This window comes from Lepisosteus oculatus, chromosome 11 (genome assembly GCF_040954835.1).
Source record: "Lepisosteus oculatus isolate fLepOcu1 chromosome 11, fLepOcu1.hap2, whole genome shotgun sequence".
In the NCBI taxonomy this organism is placed as follows: Eukaryota; Metazoa; Chordata; class Actinopteri; order Semionotiformes; family Lepisosteidae; genus Lepisosteus; species Lepisosteus oculatus.
In genome coordinates, this window is record NC_090706.1 from 31,654,488 (window position 1) to 31,681,124 (window position 26,637).

General features: G+C 35.9%; 1 protein-coding gene across 13 annotated transcripts in view; it reads left to right on the forward strand.

The window, feature by feature from the left end:
* Positions 1–26,637, forward strand: part of LOC102695531 (teneurin-2) — an 822,495-nt gene that overhangs the window by 755,348 nt on the left and 40,510 nt on the right. For all 13 annotated transcript variants that reach the window (XM_015349967.2, XM_015349971.2, XM_069196089.1 and 10 more), the window contains 4 exons: positions 1,929–2,123; positions 4,807–5,007; positions 6,811–6,996; positions 21,980–22,126. In XM_015349967.2, the coding sequence (XP_015205453.2) occupies positions 1,929–2,123; positions 4,807–5,007; positions 6,811–6,996; positions 21,980–22,126 (729 nt within the window). The remainder of the gene's footprint in view (positions 1–1,928; positions 2,124–4,806; positions 5,008–6,810; positions 6,997–21,979; positions 22,127–26,637) is intronic.

Sequence of the window (26,637 nt, forward strand, 5' to 3'; positions counted from 1 at the left end):
GGGTTGGTGGTTTGACTTTGCAAACTATTTAAAATGTCTTCATACTGTATAATATCTGTCAGACAAAGATAATTGTTGGTGAGTTTACTATTAAGCCTGTGATCAATAGGTTCTATTTAATATTCTTTCTATTTCCTTTTTCCCCTATTGGTATACTGTATAGGAAATAGAAATATAAACAAGATAAATTCAGTAAGAATAAATAATCCCAGTTAAATCTCGCCATATTAAACTGGCTCATCTCTTTGAATAAACCTACATGTATGGCCTAAAACATTCATAGGTAGGAATTTCTTACCCCAGATGACAAAAAACATAGACACTTGTAGGCACTTGAAGATATTCTTGAAGTAAAATCTATTCCATATCCAGGAAGGAGAAGTTGAAAATAAATTGGTTTAAGCATAAGTGCAGGGCTGTCAGTCGTGTTATTATAGTGTTTAATCATGATAAAAGAGGCCTCTTTAGTATGTAAATTTAGAAAGCAACTAATACATCTGCCCCGGGTCCAGCATGCAGAAGAGGGCCCATCTGCAAGTTAATTACTTGCTGGTCGCCAACAGGCCACATTGCAAAATTGACTAGGTTAGCTAGTGGAGATAAAACATCTGAAATGGAGGCATAATAGCTATAATATCCCTTGCTTTATTAGTAAAACAGACCATCACTGAATCTCAGACTCTCACTTCAAGAGCTTATCTCAACAATATGTACCACCTGCATTAGGCCACTGCTACTGTTTGTACCACCTGTCATCACCCCATACAGTGAAGTTTTATAGTCAAATTGATTAAATTGTGGAATACATCTGTTTTGTAAAACCATTTTAACCATGAGACCAAAGCGTATTTTAACTGTTCTTACAGAGAAGCAGAGTATATCATTAAAGGCTAAGGAAGTTCAAACGACATTAATGGGGATTCTTTGCATGTAAAGTAACACAACCCTTTCACCCTTTCATATGCCCAGACTGAATGGAGAACTAATAATCCAATTTAAACAACAGAATGAAGTAGCTGACGATCCTTTGGATGCTGGAATGGGGTGTTATGGGTTTAACTGCTGTCAGGGCTACAGCAGCAGTGTCACGGGTACACTGCTGTTGTACCCCTGAGCGAGCTGCTTTACTCAAATTGCCCTGTAAAGTTTTCCCTTCTGTACAAATTGGTATTTTCAGGTTGTCATTGAAATAATGTACAGTATGTCAATTTTTTCATGTATTTTCTAAAAATGGGTGGCATGATGGTGTAATGGTTAGCAGCCCTGCTTTGCAGTGCAGGGGGCCTGGGTTCAATTCCAGACCTGGGGTGCTCTCTCTGTGGAGCGTGTATGTTCTCCTTGTGTTTGTATGGGTTTCCTGCAGGCGCTCTGATTTCCTCCCGTAGTCCCAAAGACATACTTCTGGGTTAATTAGCTTCTGGGAAAGTAGCCCCTGTTGTGAGTGAGAGTGTGTTTCTGTGTGCTCTGTGATGGACTGTAGGCCTGTCTAGGGTTCATCCCACCTCACACTGGAACAGCTCCTCTGTGACCTTGAAATGGATGAAGTGGTTAGATAATGGACAGGTGGATGGGTTTTCTGAAAGTTTGTACTGTTACCATTCCATTTGTTCATATTTTACTGCCCAAAGATTTAAAATGACTCATATAAGAGGAACATAAAATGTACAGTATATAGTATAGGTTAATTGGTGAAAGATATTCAACATGTTTTGCTTCTTTGGAAAGATTGTATTTGGTATTTTATTAAATACATTTTCTATCAAACAATAAAAACACTCATTTCAACCTAAGCCAAGATATCAATACCTCCAGGTTGCTGTCAGTAGATTATATATACAGTACTGTATATAAATAAATGACTGAAGGGTTTCAAACTTTCCTGGGAATATGAACTAACCAAGTTTTTCATTTATCATTTTATTTTGCAGCTGCCTGCCCTGTCTTATGCAGTGGAAATGGCCAGTATGACAAAGGAGCCTGTATTTGCTACAGTGGCTGGAAAGGGCCAGAATGTGATGTTCCCATTAACCAGTGTATTGATCCCAAATGTGGGGGTCATGGCTCCTGTACAGATGGCACCTGTGTCTGCTCCCTGGGATATAAAGGGGAGAACTGCGGAGAAGGTAGGCCTTGGAAAGAATAAATCTTACCGTTTAACTTTTTGCGTTTTCCATTTACAATGAAAACATGCAACCTTGATACGAACCTTTGTTGTTTCCAATGGACATGTCAGAGATGTGTCATTTTTGTGTTGCACTTGGTCTGCTCTCTTTTGGTCCAAATTTGACTTCTTCATTTTAATATAATCAGTTTTCCTTTCTTGGATATGGAAGATGCAGTGTTACTTTTCACCTTAAAACTGACTGCCCTGTGCTCAGCTGTACTTTTTGTTTTTCATGAAAAGGTTTGTTTGAGTTCAGCTAAAACATGTTTTTCAGAAAGTGGTGGCTAACGTAACTTGTTTTTTGAAGTATGTTAACTTAATCCTTAAATGTTTCTGCGTTAACATTCTGTGTTACAGTATTTATTGTTGTACATTAAACTCTGCACTATTTCTGAACATATAATAATTTCCCGCAAACAGTGGTCACGCCTAGTGCCCTAGAAGAGCACATTCCTAGTGCTGAAAGAGACAGGGAAACAATAAAATATGTGTTTTTTAATACAGTTTAACGCTAAGATGGAAAAAATAGACAAAATAGCAGATTTTTAAGATATTTTCCAAATGATTCATTTTCCTGTTTAGGTTTTTCATTTTTCAAAACATTTCATTGTAAAAGCAGGGTTAGTTTCTTTTTACATCTTGTAACACTGTAGGAATATAAATAAGTGTTTTCTGCCTAAAGCGTGTAGCATCAACAGTACTGTTTAATTAATTTTGTGGGTTGTGACATCATGAACATAAAGGGAAAAACCCAGGCCCAGCGTAATAGATCTGAAAGCCGGGACACTTATCGCAGCCTCCAACCACAGCAGTTCCTGCTGCGTCGCCTTTCTCTCTTTAATCAAGTTATTTTGCTCATGATAAATATTCTTCTTTGAAGCACAATGGTGAAAATCACATTTACTAATTTGTTTTATGTGAAACTTAACCTTTGAGTAAAACAGCAGACAAAGCGCTAATCCATACTTTGTCGATACCTTTAGCTGCTAATCCTGAAATATAATTTTACTCTCCAAAGCCACGGTGAGAAGCTTATCGATGGCAGCTCCAAACATTCTTCAAAAACGTCTCTGTTAAGTGTTCAGTTTTTTTATTATGTTTTTAGGGGATGGAGAGGCAGCCCTGTAATTAGTTTCTATTCCAGCAATAAGTTCTGTTCTTCTCATTGACTGAACTATGGGGAGTAATCTTCCTCAAGTGATTTATCCATGCAATTTTCTATAAATAAAAAAGGAGCTAATTTCTCCAGGCAATGGGATCTTTGCCATTACTGGTAACTTTTATAGTGTTCTGATTCAGCAAAATTGCTTTAAACATTGAATGTAAATCCATAATGACTAGTGCCTTCTTGGGAATTCTCTATCATACCCACTTAAGGATTATATTATTCCTAGATGAAGGATAAGCACAAAACTGCAGCGAATACATCAGAAATTTTATTAAGGGTTGAAATCTATTTTATTGATCAGGCTTTTAAGACGAATTGCCTGAAGTTGATTCATACGTTGTTTTCTAAAAGTTCAGCTAGAGAAAGAGAAATGAAACTCAACGGAGAGAAGGGGTGAAGGGTTGAGAGACAGGGTCAGCAGTTTTTTTTTTCTTGTGCTACAGCAGGGTTTTTATATCTAATATTCATTGCTCCGGAGTCACTCAAACAATTTACCTGAAGACACAGTGACACTGAAATCGATATTTTTGATCTGTAATTTCTGCAGCATAAACAGAAGCTGGTTCTATTAATGACTTTGTCACAAGAAAATGAAATGGGAGGTATTTTGTCAGAGGTAGTCACCAAAGTTGAAGTGTACTGTAGGTGAAGGGGGGGTGAGGGTGAGAAATATTTGACGCATGGCTTTCACTCTAAGTATATAGATAGCTTTTCACTTTCTTGTCAATTTTATGGGCAGTATGAATTTAAATGACATTTACTTGGGAGAGAAAATAACTAAAGATTTAGTTGCAACTGTGATGTAGGAGTGCTATTGAAGCTTACACCATATCTGAAGTAATGAAACGTACTGTAATCCATTGGGTAGGAGCTGTGAGCACTTGTAAAATGAAAGTAATACTATAATTCTATGAAGATTCCTTTCTTTGATGAATGCTATAAAGGTGTAATTAATTCATATTGGAAGCAGAGTCAGTTGTATTGATGTGAAAAAATGCTCTGATAACGACAACTTTGATTATATTTGTCATAGCTGTAAATTCCACACTTTGTCATGCTTCTACAATTAAGCTGAATAGAATTCGTGGGAGTAATGAGAATTGTTTAATAAAGTAATGAAGTTTTATGTGTCAGAATATTCAGCGATAACTGGATTATTTTCTTGTCCTCTCTTAAATTAAATGGTTAAAAAATAAAAAAAGGAGGTTTAACCTTCGCAGGATTAAACCCAAAAGACAACAGCACTTGTTTTATTTCAGGACCCGTTTCACACTTCTAAACGCTCTGAAGATGCATTATGTGTTTGCAGTCTGCTGACAGTTCAGGACCATTTAAAAAAAAAACGGTTGTGTTTTTTTATGCTGAAAACTCCTGGCTCGGCTTGAGGTTGCTAAAGCACTTCGTGAGCCTGAAACTGATGCGAGCCGTTTTATTCTGATGGATGATTTCTCTCTGTCTGGATAATGTCTTGCAGTGGATTGCTTGGACCCCACTTGCTCAAACAATGGCATATGTGTGAATGGGGAGTGCCACTGCAAGCCTGGCTGGGGGGGTCTGAACTGTGAGCTCCAGCGGGCTCAGTGCCCAGACCAGTGCAATGGCCACGGGGCCTTTATCCCCGACACTGGCCTCTGCAGCTGTGACCCCAACTGGATGGGACCTGACTGCTCTGTGGGTAAGTGTCGCTCAAACCTTAGTTTCCTGCACAAAAAGAAAAACAGACGTTCCCCGAAGTTCACAAGAATGCTGGAAAGCAGAAATAACCCTTAATCCCTCTGAGGACTTGCTTCCTATTAATCCTCTTTTCCTGCCGCAGTTTTTTTCTTTGGCAGTGATCATCTCTTAATAGATTGTTGGAAATGTACACATACCCTTTCCAGCTGAGAATTCACAATGAGCAGAAATCCATTTGAAGTGACTGGGATTCTGAAAAGGGGTTGGTTTTAGCGCATTATAAAGAAATCACCTTTAATCTGATTGTTTTCATGTCCTGTGTACCTTCAGCTACGCCACAGCCAAAGAGAAAATTCCCCTGTAATAGATTTGAAATCACTGTCCTTGTGTATGTGTATTTGCCATAAGCCCATCTGGCCAGCAGGGGACATCTGTCACATTTAGGGAATGTTTGCCTTTGAGCAAATAGACACTGAGCTGCATCCATCTGTACTCAGCAGTGCATTTCAAATAATGAGACAGTAACAATGCATCTAAAAACACTTTCATTGCTTTAGTAGGGAGTTGGGGGAACATGTGAAGAATTAGGATTTAGTCTGACCATGTTTGTTTTTGTAGGATGTAATAAACAAATTAGTGGGGCCCTCCATTGGAATGGATTGGAAGGTTTAGTTGTTTCAAAAATGGGCTCTGGTAGAAAAGATAATTTCCAATGGTCTGAGACTACATTGTGAAGAGTTCCAAAAGTCAGCAAACTTTGAAGGACTTCCTAACCAATTAAATCATGCTGATGGTTACATTCCTTGGTGTATCATTGTATACAGTATGTTTTCTTTAGGATGTGGGGAAAAAAATGAAATATGGTGAAGAAAATAAAAAAGAGTTGATGTCCCAACGAAAGAAAATTAAGCTCAATGAATATCTGAACGCAGCTGTAAAGAAAATGCCTTGCAACAATTTCTTTTTGTTCCCTGTAGGAGTCGTCAGATAAATTGCCTTCTCTCCAAATCTAAAAGATCTGTACAGTGTGTCAGTTCTGAAAACAAAGGAATTTGAAAACTCTTTACGTATTCAGTCATACAGCCTTTCAAATAGCATTAGCGCATATCTGAAGTTAAGGAAGAACTAATTGATTACTACCAGTCAAATCATACAAGTTCATCTCATGAAACAACCATTCACTGTCCTTTGCTAATTATAGTCATAAACATACAATATTTCAGAGAACAGAATTTCATTTCATTTAATGTATGTATAATTCTTTTAAGAAATTTGAAGTTTTAACTTCACAAATGAAGTTAAAGTCTTTTTTATATCATTTACATTATTTTTGCTTTAGCACACAGACTTCACTAGAGTTTTAAGGTAGGTAAAGAAAAACGTGGGAGTTGAAGTTATATTAATTCGTGAGAAATAAAGTCAATTATTTTGTACTTGTGACAATTTGGAAAGGGTAAAGACAATTCACACAACAATTTTTTAATCTCCAAGTTCTATTTCTCAATCTGGTGGGCAGAAAAGAATCCAGCCAGTGTAGCTTTTGCTGTATTCTTTAGCCAAGCAGAGCAATTGGTGATGATTAAATCCGTAGCTTCACGACAGTGGCTCTGCCCCACAAACAGAATTCCCCGCATCCCCGACACCCTGTTGTTTTTGTTGAACACTTTACGAGTTCTAGAGCTCTGGATTGAATCCCTAGATGTATATACAGTACAATGAGCTCTACAACGTGAGAGCTCTTCACTTGGCTGGGTTGAGTTTTTTTGGAGTGTGTTTGTAAATAAAGTGCTCTTGCTTTTTACAGAGGTGTGCTCCGTTGACTGTGGCACCCATGGTGTGTGCATGAGTGGAGTATGTCGCTGTGAAGAAGGTTGGACCGGGATGGCATGTGACCAGCGCGTTTGCAATCCCCTCTGCGTGAAACATGGCACCTGCAAAGATGGAAAGTGTGAATGTGAGCAGGGCTGGAATGGAGAACACTGCACCATCGGTAGGCAAACTCCAAGCAACAGATCAGGCACTTACTATTTTATTTTAAAAATCAATCTTCTTCATGGGGTCTTGAAGGGACAAGTCTATGTTTGCAATGCCTGTGGTCGTGGAAAGGTCTCGTCAAACAGAAATTGCTCTTCGCATTTCACCCATTTGTTTTAAGGCTCAACTCAAGAGCCTTCGTGGTACAGCTTTTCAGTTTTCTCTTGTGATGAATGCTAATTGTTCAGGCATACTGTCAGCTAAAACACAGTTCAGCTTGTTATTATTCAGCCTTAACACAAACATTCGTATGTGTGTGCCTACCTCGCTCAGAGATAAAGTTATCTCTCCCTCAGGCAATTTAGAAATTCAAACCCATGTTGTAACGAATTAAGCTGCAGACAGCATGAACAAGCCTATCTAAGAAAGATTCTTCTTATGTCTTATCACCATGTTTAAAACTAGCGGACAAGAAAAAATAATATTATGTTATCAGTTTTCACATATATGCGCAGAGATATAGACAGTTTAGACAGAATGTGAAAAAAACACTTAAGTGTATGAGTTTCAACAGGGTTTTTACATTTTAAATATGTAAACACTGATGTTATTCAGTCTTTATCATTTAGATAAATTACACCCTAGTGTACTTCTGTGTACAAAACAAATGCCACACACTTGCCCTAAGTGCCTTCCTCCAAATGTCTAATTAAATCCGATGCTCTGTGTACAATATGGAGTATAATTTAACTTTTTCCAATTATATTTCCTATTAAAAATAGGGCTTTTAATGTTTATTTCCCCAAATCAGTATAAAAGCTGATATATTAACTCTTTCAGATAAAGCATGTACCATTTTTTCCAGTGGAAAATAACAGCCCTCATTTTCTATCCTTTTTAAACATAAACTTTTGCTACTCTTTATGTAGTATCTCAACCAGAAATTACTGCGTGAGATTTAATTACAAATAAAAAAATATTATGGATAGAAACAGCTGCCAGAACAGATAAATAAAATTACCCTACAAGGTTGGCTTCGTTTGTATTGACAAGCCATCTATGATTCGTTGTGCTGTGTTTACCATTCATTCCTCTGAGTGAGCTCCTATTGAATGTGTTATGAATACAGCTTCTAGTGGAAGTTTGCATCTCATCCAAAATTTGCCTAAGGCAGCAGCACAGTATCTCTCCTTTGAGGCTTGAATTGAAAGCATCTGATTGTAAGGGTTAATGTATTCTGCAGTGGTAAAACATAGATAAACTCTGGAGTGTATCTGAATTGACATGGTCAATAAAATTCTTTGCTTATGCCTAGAGACACTATCATTCAATAGATTTCTACCACGAGCCAGTTTTCCCTGGTATGCGATGAACGAACTACTCAACATAAAGATGAGTGATGTAGTTGAAGATTAATGCAAACAGTGGTTTAGAACAGAATTTGTGACTTTTCTAGTTAATAAATATCAAATAATATATGTAAGGAGAAACAGTGATGTAAGTGAGAGTAGGCCCACTCCTCCAGTAGGTGCAAACTCTCCTTTCAGGTACTGTCGAGCTTGCAGAGGGTTAAATAACAAATGGCACTGCATGTGGAGAAGCCACTCTACATATTGGGTGTCTCCTTTTTCCCCAAGTAGTAAGGGTGATGTGGACAGGAAGTCAAGTCTTAAAAACGAATGTTTATATTGTATATCGCAAATTGGGTAGGTATAATAAAAAAATAATTGGCTAAATTAAATATATATTTATATTAATTGTTTTATACATCAAGATCCTTCCTCTTTCTTCTTTCTGACAATTTCCCCCATAGGTTTGTTAATGCAAACCCAACTGACACAATATTAACTAAGGTCAGTGTGTTTAAAACGTCAGTAGAAATACTGTATTCACTCAGTACTGTTACAACAGAAGTCAGAAGTGTTTCTTGCTGATAACACTTTCAGAACAAGCAAAAACAGAGGCATTGCAGGCATATATTGTTCCTTTAAGGTGCGTCTTAGCTTTGCCCTTGTTTTTTTATTTAAAAAATGAAAAGGTTGGATGTATTGAGTGTCCATGTTGTATCTCAGGAATGAACTGAGCAGACAATGATGCAGATGGATTATCAGATGTACTTTCCATTCACTTAGAAGATGCATTTGCAACCACCACTAGCTTCGCAAAAGCTCATGGTTTTAACAGAGCCTGAATTTTAGACTAGATGCATGGAGAGTTACAGTTTTGTAAGGACTCATATACAAGTGCCTCCTCTTGCTCAAGAAGCAAAGAGCCAAGCACAGACATCACATCCTGTTGCCATGAGTGCACAGTTAGCCCAAACATGTACATAATCCATACAAGCCTCTAGCCTTTTATAAACCACAAAGAGGTACTTCTCTCTGAGTGTCTCTGAATTGTCTTTTTCCATTACATATTCAATATGGACTATCCTGGCTATTTTCCAGATGAGCTACATTTCCCCTCTGAATTCTGTGCGCTTCAACTAATGGATCATGAAAGACCTCAGTATGAGCACTCTTCAATAATAGAGATCGAATTTGCATTTATTTTTAAGAGCTGCCAAAGTATCTACCTATAGGGTGTGCTTTATGTGACTCATATAACTTTCATCCACTTGGCATTTAAAATGCACCTCATAAAATCCATGGAAGTATTGTCAATAGTGTTATACTGCAATAGACATATTAGACTCCACTTTTATTGCATAATTAGCTTTTTTCCATTTTTGGTTGGTATGTTTATTCTAAACAAATTTATTTAAAATATTTAAAACTTGTACTGTAAATCTTATCTTCAAAACATCATTTACTCATAAAAATTGATAATGCTCTGACATGTCATGAAAATCTATGTTAATTATGTTTTTCTTGTTTTTCAAAATCATCTGTTTATTTTATAAATATTTGGTTTAGAAATGTATTTAACTATCTTAGGTCACTTCTTACTTAACTGTCTTTTTTGATGGGTCTGGAAGATAGGTGCCAATTCTCTGCAGTGGAGATTTCTGTCTTTTTCTAATCACTTCCATTTACATTTACTCAATCTGTACCGTGCAATTGTTATTAAAATTGGCTTACATCCATAATATCAACTTAATACAGGGGGGAAGAGGACCATGCCAGTTTATCCTGGAACATGCACTGTTTGAGCCATCTGCCATTTTCACACCGTGAATCTCAGTGACTACAGCAGATATCATCACTTGTAAAAGTGATGCAGCTCCTTCACTGAATGTTCATAAGTGCCCAGCAAAGTTGTGTTTTTAAATCAAACCAAGAACAATCTTGCCAGCTGGAGTCCATGTCACCCTGGCAGTATTGGAGAAAATTGATACAATCTTATACAGTGATAATGCAGAATGATACAATAATATAAAGCCAAGCCTTGAACAAGGGGTATCCCAGCACTCTGTATGGGTACCTTTTCTAATATAGTGACATAAGATCCCAACAAAGTTGGCTTTTTGTCTTTGCTGTTTTAAAGTTACTTGATAAAATTGAGAAAACTGTGTTCTTAGTTGACAGGAAGAAAACATGCTTATTCTCATAACTGGAAGATTTTTTGGTTTACTTCCCAACCCCATTTATCAAGATACCCTACCCAAAGTTGTGCTAATGAACACAGAATTTGTTTCAGTCTGCAAAGTCAGAAAAACTGTGCTTTAAAAGTTCACAGAATTCCCCATCTCTAGCCCTCACCAACACAGATGTCTCACTTTTCAGTATGTGAGGTACATGAGAAATTGTTCGACCTTGTATCACGCGGTGATTTTGACCCATTGTTGCACAACTGGCATTGCTTTTTTACAGCAAATGTCCTTTGGTAGAATTTCAGAGTTCATATTTTTAGACATTTTTCTTCTACAATTATTTCATTATTCCCTTATCTGCCCAGGCAACCTAGTCCTTGTCAGTATTCAGCAGTGCCCTCGTTTCATCATATATATATTTAAATGAATATGTTTTCTCAATGGTGGCATGTTTTGTTTTTAATGCAGACTATTTGGATAATATTAAAAAAGGTATTGTATCTCTTTGACCTATTTTTTGTTCAAATTAATGCCTTAGCCTTAAGTAGTGAGCTTTTAGTATAAAGCAAAGAGCCATTCATTAATCTGTATCTTAGAGGTTTTTGAAGTAGCTTGTAGGTATACTTTTTAGTACTTTATTTGTATGTATTTTTTTTTTTATTCTTGGAAAAAAATGGATGTGCTTATTGTCAGTTTTCAAATGTCTTAGGTGGTTATGAAGAAGGTCTCTTCTTATTTCTAAATCCAAAGATTCTCTCTATGATGGTGGTGATTCAAAATATTGCTGTTTAATCTAAACCCAATTTAAAGAGTGAATGATGCTGCGTGATGCACACACAATGTAAAGGATACTGCAAATTCTTCATTGCTGCTTAAAATTGCTTATGATTTTGTCCTGAAATTACATTTCATGTTCTAGCTGCTTACACCTACAATAATAAAAAGAGACCTACTTTTTAAGACCACTTGGAATGCTAGTAATGTATTGCATATTCTAAATATTTCTATTCAAGTGAAATCCGCTTTTTGTTATTTCAGATGAATTACTCAGAAAAGGAATAATCAAATCTGCCACCTTGCAATGCCAATTACCACAGACGTTTGCACAATAGCATTTTAAACAGCTTTTTAAAGTTTTATTGCTACGTGTCAAATGAGTAAAAGTAGATTAACTGTTGATCCCAAATGTTGATTTTGTGTGAACCAAAACTGCCAAATAGTTTATTTATTATGTCTATGACTAAGTAAAGGGTTTAACCTTTGGTCTTGAGGGCCATTGTTAACAAAAGGACTGATGTCAAGTGGAAGCACTCAATCCTCAGTTTAATTTTCATTACAGAACTCACTCTCTTTTAATTATTTTCTGAGGAACCTAGTGTATAGGGATAGTTCCTTACCTCATCAATATACAGTAGGTCACCACAGCAGGCTGCAGTGAAACAGCTCTGCAGTCATTTCCCTTTGAGACCAGGGCTAAACCTTGCCCTGTTACCTCTTTGAGGTTGACCTCAGGATTTTCAAAGTAATAAGGTGCCTCGTAAGAAAAATAAATGTGCAGGCTCTTGTGGGTTCTCATCACATTAAACCTGGAAATAACACAGAATCAACATGCTATGGCTTATTGCTATTTCACTGCCATTAAAATGATTTTGTTCTTGTCCACAAGATTAAAGGTAAGAGCATATGCCATGTGTGCTGTTCAAAATTGGAGGCCTGATTGTTGCTTTAATCAGTGACATGCTGAGGTGGTTGACATCCTGGAAAAGGCCTGTCCAGATGCATTTGATCAAGCTAATAAATTGTATCTGGGAATGCCATTTTAATTTTGGCATCACACATGATAGGTAATCAAACTGAGGGTTCTGCCGGCACTTCTACTCAGCATGTGAGCTTAGTAGCGTGAAGGCCAGGAATGTTCAGCTACTCCCCCGTTCACCCTGACACAAGCTTTCGTATATTTACTGTCTCCAATTTGTGACCACTAATATAGTAGTCTGCTTATACATTTGTTTTATATGCACATTCCTTGAGAGTTTGTAGTAAATACAGACAAGCTATTTTTTCTCCGCAATATTGAAATACGTAAGGTTACAAGAAAAATACAGTATATCCATGCCTGACCATCACTGTAAATTTTGTCCTTAAAATGCTCTATGCAGTTTCTTTTGTTTTGGGTCTGTCATTTCGGAGAGTCTCTAACTATGGGTATATGATACATGATCCCCATCACATAAACATAAAAACATGTTTTATGTTATTTTTTGTTTTAAGTATCAGAATACAAGCTTAATCCATATTATACTAAATTCGATGTTATCCTTAGCATGCATTAGGAAAAACCCTCTTAGTCTTTTTTCTGTTCTCCTTTTTTATTGATATCTGCTGATGAAGGTAACAGCTGTCATTTTAGTGCATTTATGACATGGAGAGAATTTAGATTGATGGTCAAACAAAGCATATGGATAAGATCATTGAGCTAAGTGGCCTTCTTTTGCACCTTTAATTTCTTCTGTTCATAGCAAAGAAGATCAGAGAACTACCTTTGTATTGTTCCAAGAAAATTTTAAAGGAGTGGCTTCCATGGGGGACAGACCTGAATAAAATAATGGTTAGAGACATGGTCTTAATTGGTTACTCTTAGGTTTCATAATCACTTGAAAATCTCCATTGACTTAATCAAAGTTCACTTATATCATATTCATATCGGACCTCTCATCCTTAGCATTGTACACAAATCTAAATGATCCGTCTAGCATTTTGCATTGTGTTTTTTTATGTTTCTTCTTTGACAAGGAATTGGTAAAAACACTGGTGATACAAATGTAAATACTAAAGCCTTTTAAGTTTCTAGAAAATCTTAACCATCATTTAATAGGATAACTTTGTGTGCAATACTGTGCAGTGCTAGATTATGAGAGTTGCAGGTAAGTGCATACTGTAAAACAACATTTTGCTGTGGCAGCCTAATTTCAGTAATGTCCTCCAAGGTGTATTTTTGAAAGAACAAATTCTTGTAGTGTTTATTTTAAACTATGACACATATTTTATTAATACTGTATTTCATGGCACATTAACCCTGTGACTCTGAAATAAGAATACAATTAGAGCAAATCTCTTGCTTGCATAATTGTATTGTTTTACAAGCGACATAAAAACAATTGAAAAAAACAAATGATTTTGCTATTATTCAATGCACAGAATACAGTGTTTATATAAGCTTTCGCATTATTTCCTGAATATTATTAAAAGGATGAAATTAAATGACATTGGAAAATTTGACACAGCAAAAAGATGATATAGGAGATCTATTATAGCTCAGACTTTGCTATAGCTGCTTGATGAAATGATTGATTGATTGATTGATAACAGGCTAAACTAAGCAATCAAAAAATGCTAATAATGCTCAATCATTTTTTAATACAATCCAGGCAAAGTCATTAACAGAGTGTGACTTGATGAGTTTCCTCTGTCATGGTGTCCTCATGTTGCCACACACTGGTGGCCATTTGCCTTTCTGCTAATGTGAGAATGAGCTTTCCTTAACATTCACTGTGAAAACTATCAGACGGTCGTGTCTGTGTTTTTATTCAGAATGCACAATGAACGGTCTTCAGCCCTCTAATAAGACCGCTAAAGTAATGAGCTATGAGAATTAACATTTGGTGACTACAAATTAAAGGGTTATATAAACAAAAATAATGACAAAACCACACTAAATAACTGCTGATTATCTTAAAAGACAATAGTCTGCCGCACTTTCGTAAAAACTTCTAAAGAGGAAGCTTGGGTATGCAACACAGGTTTGTTCTCTTTGAAGTGGGAAAAAACAGGGTTGGGGTCTTGTGCTGGTGTAAGCTGAAAGAAGTAGACTACATCTAGCTTTGGGGCTTTTAATCCAATTTCTTTGGTGCTCAGGCTTAGAGTCAAACATGGCTAGAAGCCTCATGTTTAGGTTGCAGCAGAGTTTAAAAGTACCATGTAACAGGCTGTGTTCGATATAGCACATTGCCACAGGTAACACAACTTCCCACCTGCACCTAGTGTCATCACAGGAGACTTGGTCTTTTAAAACAGGTGCCTAGAGCACTGAGCAAATATGATACCATGAAGGGAGCAATAAGAGAGACTCAGGTAAATGCTACAGGCTTTGGTACTGTTTCAGAAACAGTCATTTTTCTTATAGAAACATTTGTAACACAAGGTGTGTGAGCAAAAGCTGGAATAGAAACAATTAGAATTTTGATTGTGGTGCCAATGAAATATACTTAATGATATACTGTCCAGGAATGTTTATTCATAGTATATTGGCTTAAATTATATATATATATGTTTAAAAAAAGCATAAGAATTAGAATTAATCAGTATATGGAAAAGATGATTACCTTGGAGAAAAGTTAATCTTAGATGAAATCCTGAAGAAATTTAGATCGAACTGTCAAATTATACCCCTGTTCATTATTATAATCTCAAGATGCCTCTCCATAATAAGGTGATTAAGAGGGGGTTCTGTCAGTTTCACAGAGTGCTTAGAGTGGTGCCCATTATACTCTTGCTCAGCAGAGGAGCTATGAATCCCTAACGTTCTCAAATACTTTCTGATAAATCCCGCTTGCCGACAGTAGTGTGTTCTCCAACGTCAGGACAATTTCACAACAGCCGTTTTTTAAGTACATAACACCTTTGTACGTTAAAAAGTAAAAGAAAAAAGAAAAGTTGTATTGAATTAAAGTGCTAATTACTATCGTTTACTAATCATGTTATTAAATAACAGTTATAGAAATTATTTATAAACTCACTATACATAAGGTGTCAAAACATTTGTGTCCCTGTTACATTTTCTTACTATTAAGTCCTTTCTGTAGCTATTCTTTGTTAATTAACTTGTCAGCTTGGATCATGAAAAATATACCCATGAAACAAGTAATGAAGTAACAGTTAATCTGAAGTAAAATAATGTTTTAATGCCTTCAATTCCAGTTTTTTGCTTGTTACTTACAGAGTGGCAGAAACATGCAATCATCACTAGTTCACTGAAGTGCATTAAATGGATATTGGCATTTTGAGTTATAAGTGCTTTATTCATGATTTTTCTAACTGAAACCCTCTGATTTGGTTCTTAGTGTTTTTTTACAGTGTGTTTTTTTCTTTGTATGTGTATCTGTGTTTTTTCTGTGGTTCACAGGTTCATTCAGAATTGTCCACTGTCCATTGTCCATTGCCCTAAATCTCTAAATAAATCTAGTCTTACAGCAATTCAATTCTTGGTTTTCTATAGATTGATGTTTTAATTATCTTCATTATCAGAAATACCAAAAATAAATTAATTGCTATTTTCTAGTTCTGTCTTGCTCCTGTTATTAAGGTGGTGGAAGGAACACTAGAGTCAACTTACAAAAGTAAGTTTGTACCTGGTGATCCTAGGAGGCAAAAGTTTTTTTTGACTGAAAGTTCTCGTGGTTCAAAGTAATTCTTTCAGGAAACAGGATTCATATGTAAATGATGACTTAGAGCTAAACTTTACATCCACCTCTCTGTCCAGTGCTAATGTGGGATTAAACACTGACAGCAGTTCGTGAGTTCTTACAGGAATGTCTTTTATCATCGAGGAATTGGCACAGAAGGGAAAGGACAGCCAATTACTGACTTCAGTAGACTTATCATCCTGTCTGTGCCTTTTGTACCTACACTGCAGTGTTCATTATCAGTCGTGCTGGCTGCCGACCATGGTCCTGAAATATTGGCAGCTGGGAATTGAAAGTTTAGAATGCAAGATCCCATTTTATAGCTTAATTGGGCTGAGTGCAGAGCACCTTGATATAGACTGGTGGGTACAGAGAAAGCTTAGTTTTATGCTGCAGACATCTGTTTTGAGATGTACTGTATTACTTATGAAGTGTGCCAGCCCACTAAATGTAATGTAGACTACTTCTCTATTGTCTCTTTTTCCCTAGTTAGAAAAATGTAGTTTCCTAAGCCCCCACATCTAGGTGAGATTTGTTGGCATGTTGGCATGTGAGTGAGTTTCGCTATTTGCCTCAATGCTGTTTGATTCAGGGAGCACAGTGTAAAATGCTCCACAGTTGGAAGCCTCTGATCAAGTTAGGTTTTCGAATGTTTGGCAAACAAATGTAATTTATTGATTAGTTCAACTAAATATTTTTTTTTCAGTTAAGATAATTTCAAGTCATCTTCATCTGAATGGTATTAAGCATTAGAGCCCAAATCTTCTGTAAATGATTAATTAAATATCTTACCAGCTTGATCACAGTTTATGTGATTGACTTATTTACAAATTGATCATTTAATGCAAGATTAAAGCTCTATAGGACTGGAGTTGGAGGACAGCATACATATAGGATTTCAAATTAATAAACAGATATTTTTTAGTATTCCTTTGTTAATACAAACCCAATGACCAATATGTTTTTTAAAAAAAGGTGTTTTTTTATTTATATTTTTACAGTAGCCTGAGGCATTTTGTTTTCATAGTTACTGTTCTATGAGCCAGATATAAGAAAAACTTGCAAAGGCGTTCACTATAGAAGAGGTTACCAAAATAAGGGAAGTTATTTCTGATACAAAGTACTGCTTACATATTGGGGGGATAAAGGGAAAATTACTCCTGAAACTGACATCCTCACGATTTCCAGTTCCTCTTCACAAACTGTTGGTGTTGTGCTTTTTCAACTGTATTATGTTTATTAAACTGTGTTTGTATTCAGTGGAGAATGTCTCTTCCTATTTCCAGATATACTGTAATGATTTTGGTAAAATGAATAGAAAATATAACTTCAAACTTGATAAACAATAGCGTTGTGTGCCTGTTTGTAACTATATTTGTATACTTCACTTCAAAACTAAATTAGATATAAAGGACAAACTGTACTACATGAATTATAGTATTACAGTGTTACATTACGTCAATAATGCCATGGTTACCTTTTGAGGAATCTAAACGTAATTGTTTGGAGGCCATTTGAAATTAGATCATGCTACTCTGTTTTTTTCTTCAGAAAGTTGGAGCAGCAGGAGTTAAAAAATGTCAAAGCAATGTAGAAGGACTCAGCATACACCTTTCATTTTTTCCTGACAAATGACAGAACAATTGTTTCTTGGAAATAACTAAGTAACTTAAGAGATTTTTTTTCTTTGTTTTTTAAGATTGTGCTAATGTGTTGGGGAAAAGTTATACAAATGAAGGGAAAAAATCTGTATGGAGCCTTTTATCCGTATTCCAAAAGCACGCCTCCCTTTAAAACAAGACAACCTATATTAAGTAAAGATTAGGTGCTGAAGGGGTAGGACAGCTAATTACAGTGTCTTCTACTTGTGTTTGTCAATGCCTGCCTTTGTTCATGTGTCTATCCCTTGCGATCATTAGCTATACTTCTGGATGTTGCCCGGCACTGTTTGAAATGCAGCAACAGTGGCTGACACGTTTTATTACACTGTCTGCAGGAGGAATACAAATGAATTGGTCACAATGACTTGCTTTATCTTGGCATTTGCCTGGAGGTTTTTCTGCAGTCCACACAGAATCACAAAGCACTATTTTTTTGCAAAATATTTACGGTAACAAGATAATGACATAGCTTCACCTGGGACATTTTGGGCAGCTTTATTGAAATCCACTGATATTTGCATGTGCCCTCATCATCATTGAGATAACTGCTAACTGAACAATTGCCAGCAGTTGTTAATGAAAGCAAAAAGAACCTTTAATTGCTAATCAAGATTCAATGTCTTTCCTGTATGGAGTGTAATAGTCAATCTGACAGGACAATTGTCTCAGAAGGAGAAATTTTAATTAAAGCAAGCTATGTAATAGTTTGCCGTTATCTGTCTGGTGTAAACCATGGATTTTATTTTTGAAAGTATTGTAATAACCTAAAATTTTTCTGAAGCTGAATCTAAAACTTCTGCCATAGAATGAGTTCCTAATATGACTTTGTCTCCCACTCTTAATAGAGTTTGTGTTGTAGATATGGTGAATCCATATGTAATTTGAAATTGATTAAAAGACTGTTAAAGCTATTTTTATACCCAAATATAGTTCATGGAAGAGATTTTTTTAGTCTTGCTTATTTTAAATTAATAATCTACCTAATGCACCTTTATGCTTCTGATTTTAATGTATTTTACGTGCCTTTTACTCAAACTGCTTTTTGCAATAAAAAACAGAAAAGCAGATTATTTAATAGTCCAACAAAACAGCTGGGAACAATTGCATTAGCAAAAAATTAGTTAACAAGTTGGGCTTATGGGATACCATATGACTAGTTCCTTGCTGTGTTTCCAGTATATTGCTCAATATGAGTGCTAGAACATGCCTGCACTTTCAATCAATACATTGTCTACGCCAGCATGTTTCTCAGTATGGAAGACCTTTGCTTGGCACATTAGTCTTCCTTACAAAGAACAAAATTGGATCTTGTTGAATGGGTTAAGTCATCCCCCCATGGCAGAAGACACTCAGTACAATCATATGTTATGAGAAGAGACATATCGCATTTCTTGTAGTCTTGTAGTTCTTAATGTTTTTCTTGGATTTTGGCTGTCTACTCATGTGTCTTTAAGAAAAGCATCCCAAATGGAAAAAATGTTAAAAGCATAAAAGTGAAAATCAAATAAACCAATCTAAAGCAAATTAACTATCAAGGTACTGTATTAATCACTTTCAATTTTACTTTCCAGCATATAGTTATATTTTTAGCCTCGGCACAATTTGCAATTATAATTATGGATATTAAATCCATATCTTCATCGTAAACACTTTCAAGTATGTGTAATAGGGTGCTTTATTAAAGGCTTTGCAAGCTAATTTTCAGTTTTCTCACACTAAAGTTATTTTTGCCTATTAAAGAATTAGCAGCTTAGAGAGCATATATAACTGCCTTTAACAAAGATGCAAGCTGAAGTATTGTTTGGGTGTTCTGACATTTCAGAAATGTCAAAGAAGAATTCTTTGAAAGTTTGATTATATTGTAAAAGCAATGTTTACAGTCTGCAGTTAATCTTAATAAATCATAATCTAAGTATTCATATTATACTTAATTTAAAGTGTCACTTTGGTTCCATCCCCACCACCCCCATGCTGCAAGTGAGTTCCAAAAGGAAAATCATAGCATACAAGTATAATGGAGTCTTATTTTTAACAATTGAAATATGTTTGGTTTATTTAACTATAAACCTTGAGACAAAGCAAATAATACGTTTACAGCTCATGTACAGTCTGATTCTGAAGTAGTTTGTGTCTCCTTGTAACAGAGGAGACATTTCAAACATTGTTGTTGAATAAGGTGAATATGTTTAGACCATTATTGTTGTTGTTTTTATACAAATTCTACGGAGACCCGAGGCAGCAGTATACTGTACTTGCTGCCCTAGTATAAAGAGACTGTTCACAAAAGTGAAGTTTTCATAATATTCAATGAGGTGAAATGTGGATGAAATGTTTTTAACAGAACATTAAAGATGAAAGCTGTTTTTCAGTGTTTCAGTCCTCTCTTAAGTGTAAGAGTAAAAAAACTATTGTTCTGATTTGTTTTCTTTTACTTTTACAAGAGGCACAGTACTTCACTTAGTGCTGCAGTCTTACAGTTCTGCCTTTTCAGGTTACTGACCCATAACCCAAGGCAATTTAATCTTCTTTTTAACATGGATTACTTTAGAGTCAAACAACATTACTTTGGAGAGTTGATTTAATAGTTTCTGAAATCCCACTTTATTCTAGTTAGTATCAAGAAATCGACTTGTCTTTAACATTAAACAATAGGCTTATGCAGCACTAACCAGAGAGGGGGATCAATGCTCAGTATAGATTTTGCTGTCCAAATGCTTCATAAGGATTTGGCTGCCTAAAATGGCAACTCCATTTAAAAGGCAATCATTGCTCACTGCTTTTTTTGTTCGTTCAATATACAAAAAAATCAATGCAGAGTTACCTGTTAATGTGAAATTCCAAAGTCCCTCGACAATTGAAATTGGATTAATTCAAATATTATTACCTCTAATAAATCCCCTTCTTGTTCTGACTGTTGCAGTCATAATGAAAGTAGGCATCAGCAACAAAAGATTTGTTTTGATCCACATCCTTTGATCCAGTTGGGAATAAAAGTTAGAATTTATTGGATTGTTAACTCTTTTAAAAGAAACCAATATGTCGTTAAATTTACAGTGAACAAGTAATGCTATACTGGCAGTATAGCATTAGTTGTCTGATGTAGCTATACTCATCCTCATACTTATGTACTGTAGGAAAAACATAAAAGCATTTACTTTACTAGAAAAGTAAAAAAACAGCATTTTGCGTGAAAACCAGCAGAAATGTTTCAGTAGGAACATTTATTCTCCCCATGTAAAAGTACAATACACTGGCAATTATTTGATAGTTATTATTGGTGGTAATGGCTGTGTGGTAGAATGAGTATTACTTATCATGTATTAAAGCCATAAATCTGTTTGAGAAATCAAACCAGAGTGTGTTGCCATAGTCATCTGTCAGATGTGACAAGGTAAAGTCACAAATGGTGAGCCAGTCCAGGAAGATGAATTCCCCTAGCACACTACTGAAAATAAAAGCCCTTGGGGTTACAGATCTCCTGCTTGCAGTATTTGCTTTTTAAGGAGAGAAAAGCAGACCTTCCTTTCATGTGTGTAAACAGAATGCAGGCAATGCTTATTTATGGTATGTTGTAGAAAAGGTGAACTAATTATGGAACGTGACAAGGCAGTAAATCATTTTTCTGAGTCCTCACAAAAAACCTTTCATCTCTAGGTCAAATGTCCTTTATTACTGTTAATATAAGGACCTGTAACAGTATTGGAATTATTCTTTATTTGTAGTTCAAAGCATTAAAACAATTCCAGCTTTACTGCACATTGCAGAAATCTGAAAACAAATGCTACATGTTTCTACCCTGTCTTTTTTTTATTTCAAGGCCTCAGTGCCTCATAATCATAATTTCAAAATCCGTGCTGTAATGAGATTTTTCACTTGAGAGAACATTACTGCTACAGGATTATATATCTTAAATTAATAATCTTTGATCTTATTTATACCATATTATTATTAGAAAAAAAAGATCAATTTTTTAAAAATCAATTTAGCATGCACTATCCATAACTTCACTGTTTGTATGTCATTTCTAAAAGTTAATTTGCATTAGAAAATGCAAAACATTATGCCCTAGAGAGTTATGGTAGTGGTGGTATCAATGTGCACTTTATCAGTGACAAAAGCATAAAACATTAAACAATACCTTTGACAAATTGGGCTCAGCACCTTATGTTGAAGTTAATACACAATTTAAACTTTTCTGTTACCGTTGCCCTGCAATAATGCACAGGTTGTCAGAACTGGCTTCTGCCATGTGGTCACGCATATATAGGTTTTGAACTTGTGTTGTTGTCCATTTTGTAAAAACTTTTATCTCACAATCTTTCTTTTTTTTTCTTTCCTTACCAGATGGCTGCCCCAATCTTTGCAATGGCAATGGGAAATGTACCCTTGGTCAGAACAGCTGGCATTGTGTCTGTCAGACAGGCTGGAGAGGCTCTGGATGCAACGTTGCCATGGAAACCTCTTGTGCTGATAACAAGGATAATGAGGGAGGTGAGAAACACACATCAGACTCCTTATGCCCTTAAGAACTGTTAGGTTTAGGTGGTGTGATCATAATTTAATTTGCTAGAAAGGCAATACGCTCATTAGGTTTTTAGTTCATTTATCAATGGTGCTTTTGTTTATGTATATCTTAAAAGCATGTTTCGTGATTCAGTTTTAAAACCATTTCTTGGGAAAAAGAGATCATGTTTCAGAGGTTAAGAGTTGTTCATAATCTGCGTCTCATACCTCAGTGGCTCGTTGTTTATGAAGAGTAAACGGCAAAGGCGCGGTTGTGTAATGGAGCCCTCAGGAAAACTCAAGTTTATTACAGTGCAGTTGTTCTCTTGTTTCTTTGGAAGCTGCGGAGTTTAATGTCAGATGAAAACTCCTTGGGAAGTTCTCCAGATGAGGGTGGAAGCATAAGAAGTGGGAGTTTGAAGTGGAAAAAAAATCCAGCAAACACGTTTTTGACAAACCAAAACAGAAGATCTAGAGGAACATAGTTCTGAAAGTGATTTATGAGAGTATTCTATGGTAATAGGAAAATATGTTTTAAAGATCATTACAGTTTTTTACAGAAACTCACTCCTTATTAATATTGTCTTAAATTCACATACATCTGACCTTACTGCTTTGACCCCAGTATTTATCTATCTATGGTCTTTCTGTAGCTAGCCATATTTATTTAATAGAAGTGTCCAACAGAAGTTTAACAAATCCTGAAGGACTCATTATTTTCTATTCATCTTTGCTCTGTTTTAATACACCTCCATTCAGCATATTTTATAGGTCTTCGGTACCTTATTAGACTTAAGAGCCACTTACAAACATTATGGTGATTTTTGTTAGCACCAATACTAATACCGTCAAAACCTAATGAACCAAATTGTAAAAAATTTCCTCTGCCTTGGAAGCCAAGCTAGCATCCTCTCTCCTGGAAAAATTGATCAAATTATCTTCGAGACCATATGTTTCGACACAACAAATGAGAAAATGGGATAAAACCCGAAATTCCCATTAGGAACCATGGTCTGCATTTTCTCTCAGGGGCTGTTATATCATGTTTTAAATTTTAATCCAGCTTGTATACTGGCAGATATAGTTATTTCTTTTAAATGTGTCTTTAACACATGGGCCTGAAATTTACTTTGATTTCATTTCATTTCAGGGAAGTATTTTGTGATGTATAAATATTAATTCCATTTTACCCTTCTCAGCTGCTGCAGGAAAGCATGCTTGGCAGCAAGTAATAATCATAAAAAAGTGTCACAACACTGTCAAATTGAACGTATAAGCAACAAAAAACCTGCTGCAATTACAGCTCTGAACTGCTTCGATTTCTCAAGGTGACATCCTTGGTCCATGTAGCAGTGGGAGTCACATCAGGACTGATTACAGGCTATTCTAAGTTTGTTGATTGAACACTCCTGAGAATGGGATTTTTCACGAATCTGACACAACACAATCAGCAGAAAAGCTGCCTCATAAAGCTCAGAGCTAGACACTAGGAGTTATGGAAAGTCACTGAGCTGTTTTTCCCTCTTTTTTATTACTCTCCTGCGTTTTAAGATCCAGTATGAGACAGATTCTAGCTGCATTCCTCCTGCAATAACTAATATGTGGGAACCGAGGCTATATTTTCTTGTCCATATTCCCTAGGTCATCCTCTTGAAATGACGCTTTCCTCTCAGTGGATTGCACTTGGTTAATTGACTGATTTTGTTTCAGTGCCTTCTATAATTTAACCTGAGGAAAACGGCTGTATTTTCAGTCTTTGTCAGCTCTGACATCTAATGGTTGTCCTTAAGCAGCAATCTGATGCAAAATCTGTTAAGACAAATGTGCTTTTTTGTGATGCACTGAAAAAGATTTTAAAAGCACTTGACAAAGGCAAAGTATTAGAAGTGGCCTGTTGAGCTATAACACACAGTCATGTGCTCTTATTTGAGGGACAGCAGTTCTTGCTGTGACTAAGAACAGTGCCCAGAAGGCACCATCAGGAACTGCTTCCTAGCCTTGTGTCCTTGCTGTTGTTACTAAAGCTATGCCACTCTGGCAGCTATCCACAGGATTCAAGTACTCAACAATAAAAGCAACAGACAGAATCATTATATATCAGGAAAAGCACAGAAACTCGTAGATTTAAGGAAGGTCACAATTGTCACCTCGAGTCTCCTATTTAACCTCTTGCTGGTTAAATTGGAGAGTTGAAGAGGGTATACACCCCCTATGCAGGCTCTATTTTCTGAACTCTTACTCTACACATCCCCTATGAAAGCTCTATTTTTTTATCTCTTACTGTAAACATCCCCTGTGAAAGCTCTGTTTTTCGAAGAGGAGGACTCAGTGAAATTGTGAAATTTATTTATTTATTATTATTTATTGTTGTTGTTTTTTTGTATCTACGCTTCTGCAACAACTAGCTTCTGAACATCTGCTCCCAGTGGAATCTGGGCTGTCATTTCCCCTGCAGCCACACATAATAGGCACCTGCTGGATTGTTTTAAAATTTCACATGCACACTGTAAATTCATTAATTCAGTCATGACAACTCACACTTTTAGGGTGTGTTTTTTTATGAAGAGGCTTTAAAAAAGAAAATGCTTTGTTTGTTTCGTATGTGCTGAAAACATTTAATCCAAGAGCCCATATGTTTTGCCATCGAAAATGTCTTAGAATGACAAGAGGCAATTTGCTTCTCTTCAGGCATACAGGAGTATAACAGTAAATTTTTGGAATCTTTAAAATATGCTTTTCTACTTTCAAAGATGGATACCTACAATATCCTACAATCTGTCAATAGAATGACATTGCTCTTGGGCTTCTCAGCATGAGAATTTGTGACTGTAATAGGAGTGTAACCTTATACTGAATTACCTCTTTTTAAGCCTATATATTTCAACATCTTCAATCAGCTAGGTTTCTCTGTTGCTTTTCTTAACTTTTTATTTACTTCCACAGTTATTTCCCCTTCTATTAAAAGAATGCTTTTCTTTTTTCAGTAAAAAAAACAATATATGAAGTAAAAATGAAAGATGAAAAGAAATGGGTAAAATACATTTTACCACTGTTTTTTTAGCAACAAATGCACACAATAGGAATAATCTGTGATTAGCACTTCAATGATATGTTGTACTGCTGTCTACTTGAATTAATTCATGTGAAAACTGACCTAACTTTGATGAAAAGGTTTGGCTATAAATTTACTATATAACTTTCTGCTGTCTGTAAGCTGGTAGTTGATTCTTCCTTTATTTCTTTCTTGGTCTCTAGCTTGTGTGTGTGCTTTATCCTGAATAATCTGAGATTTCTAACAGTCAAAGTTTGTACTGATTCCTTTCAGGTGTAGGATCCTGTGTTTTTGGACAATGATATGAACGTGCAATGCAAAACTTTGTCTTAGTAAATCCTGACACCTAATGTGGTGTGTGGTGAGCGTTCTGGCACACAATGGCTGCCGTCGCATCATCCAAGTGGATGCTGCACATTGGTGGTGGTAGAGGGGAGTCCCCATTACCTGTAAAGCGCTTTGAGTAGAGTATCCAGAAAAGCGCTATATAAGTATAAGAAATTATTAATTCGTATTATTATTAATGTACTATGTACAGTATATACTGTAGTACATAGTAGTACTTGGCACCTGAAGAAGGCTTCACAGCCGAAACGTGTTTTCTCTCTTCTCTTTTCAGCATGCTATAAACCTATTACTTGTTCCTTTGCAGACTATACATGCTGACGCAGCTAGCCACCTTAACTGTGTATATATGATGTTACAACACTGTAAGGCATTCTTATAATGGGTTTGTAAGGAAGAACTTTTAGAGAAGATATTTGAGTAAATCTGTTGAAATTGAAATTTCCCCCCATTTTTTCTACCTCACTAAATACTAGAATTCGTAGAGCAGGGCAAGTTAATTCACTACCCTCCTTGCTGCCTCCTAATTATTAAAGTTGTTGTTGTTACACATGCTACAGAAGTCAAGTAGATGAAGGAACTCTACTTAAAGTAAATCAAAATCATGCAGGGCAGGAAATTGTTTTAAAAATACATAATTTTAATACATAGATAAAAGTCACTCAGGTGGGAAAGTAAGCTCTTGAGAGTTATTCATTATGGGAACCTCTGCTTGAACCCATTTTGGTATCTTCTACATTCAGGCACTGTCAGGAGAATATTAATGACCACCCTGGCACTGCATGACTCATACTAGTATTGTCTAACGTGTGGCATCAGTTACATTGTTTAAAGCTTTCTCTCCCCTTACATTTGATGGACAACTGAATGAATTTAAGGATCTGGAGTGACAGATTATTTTGCTTCAGAATCAGAGTGTAGTTCCTAAATTTGGTCATAATACTGAAACAGAAAAGGCTTTTTTTCCAGCAGCAACACCTGGATTAAGTTCAAATGATGAAAGGGCTGTCCAGCAACGTTATCAATGTCTTTTCCAAAGCATTATTCTTGTAATGGAAAAAGCAAAACATAAACAGTACGTGGTCTACAGCACATACAGTAT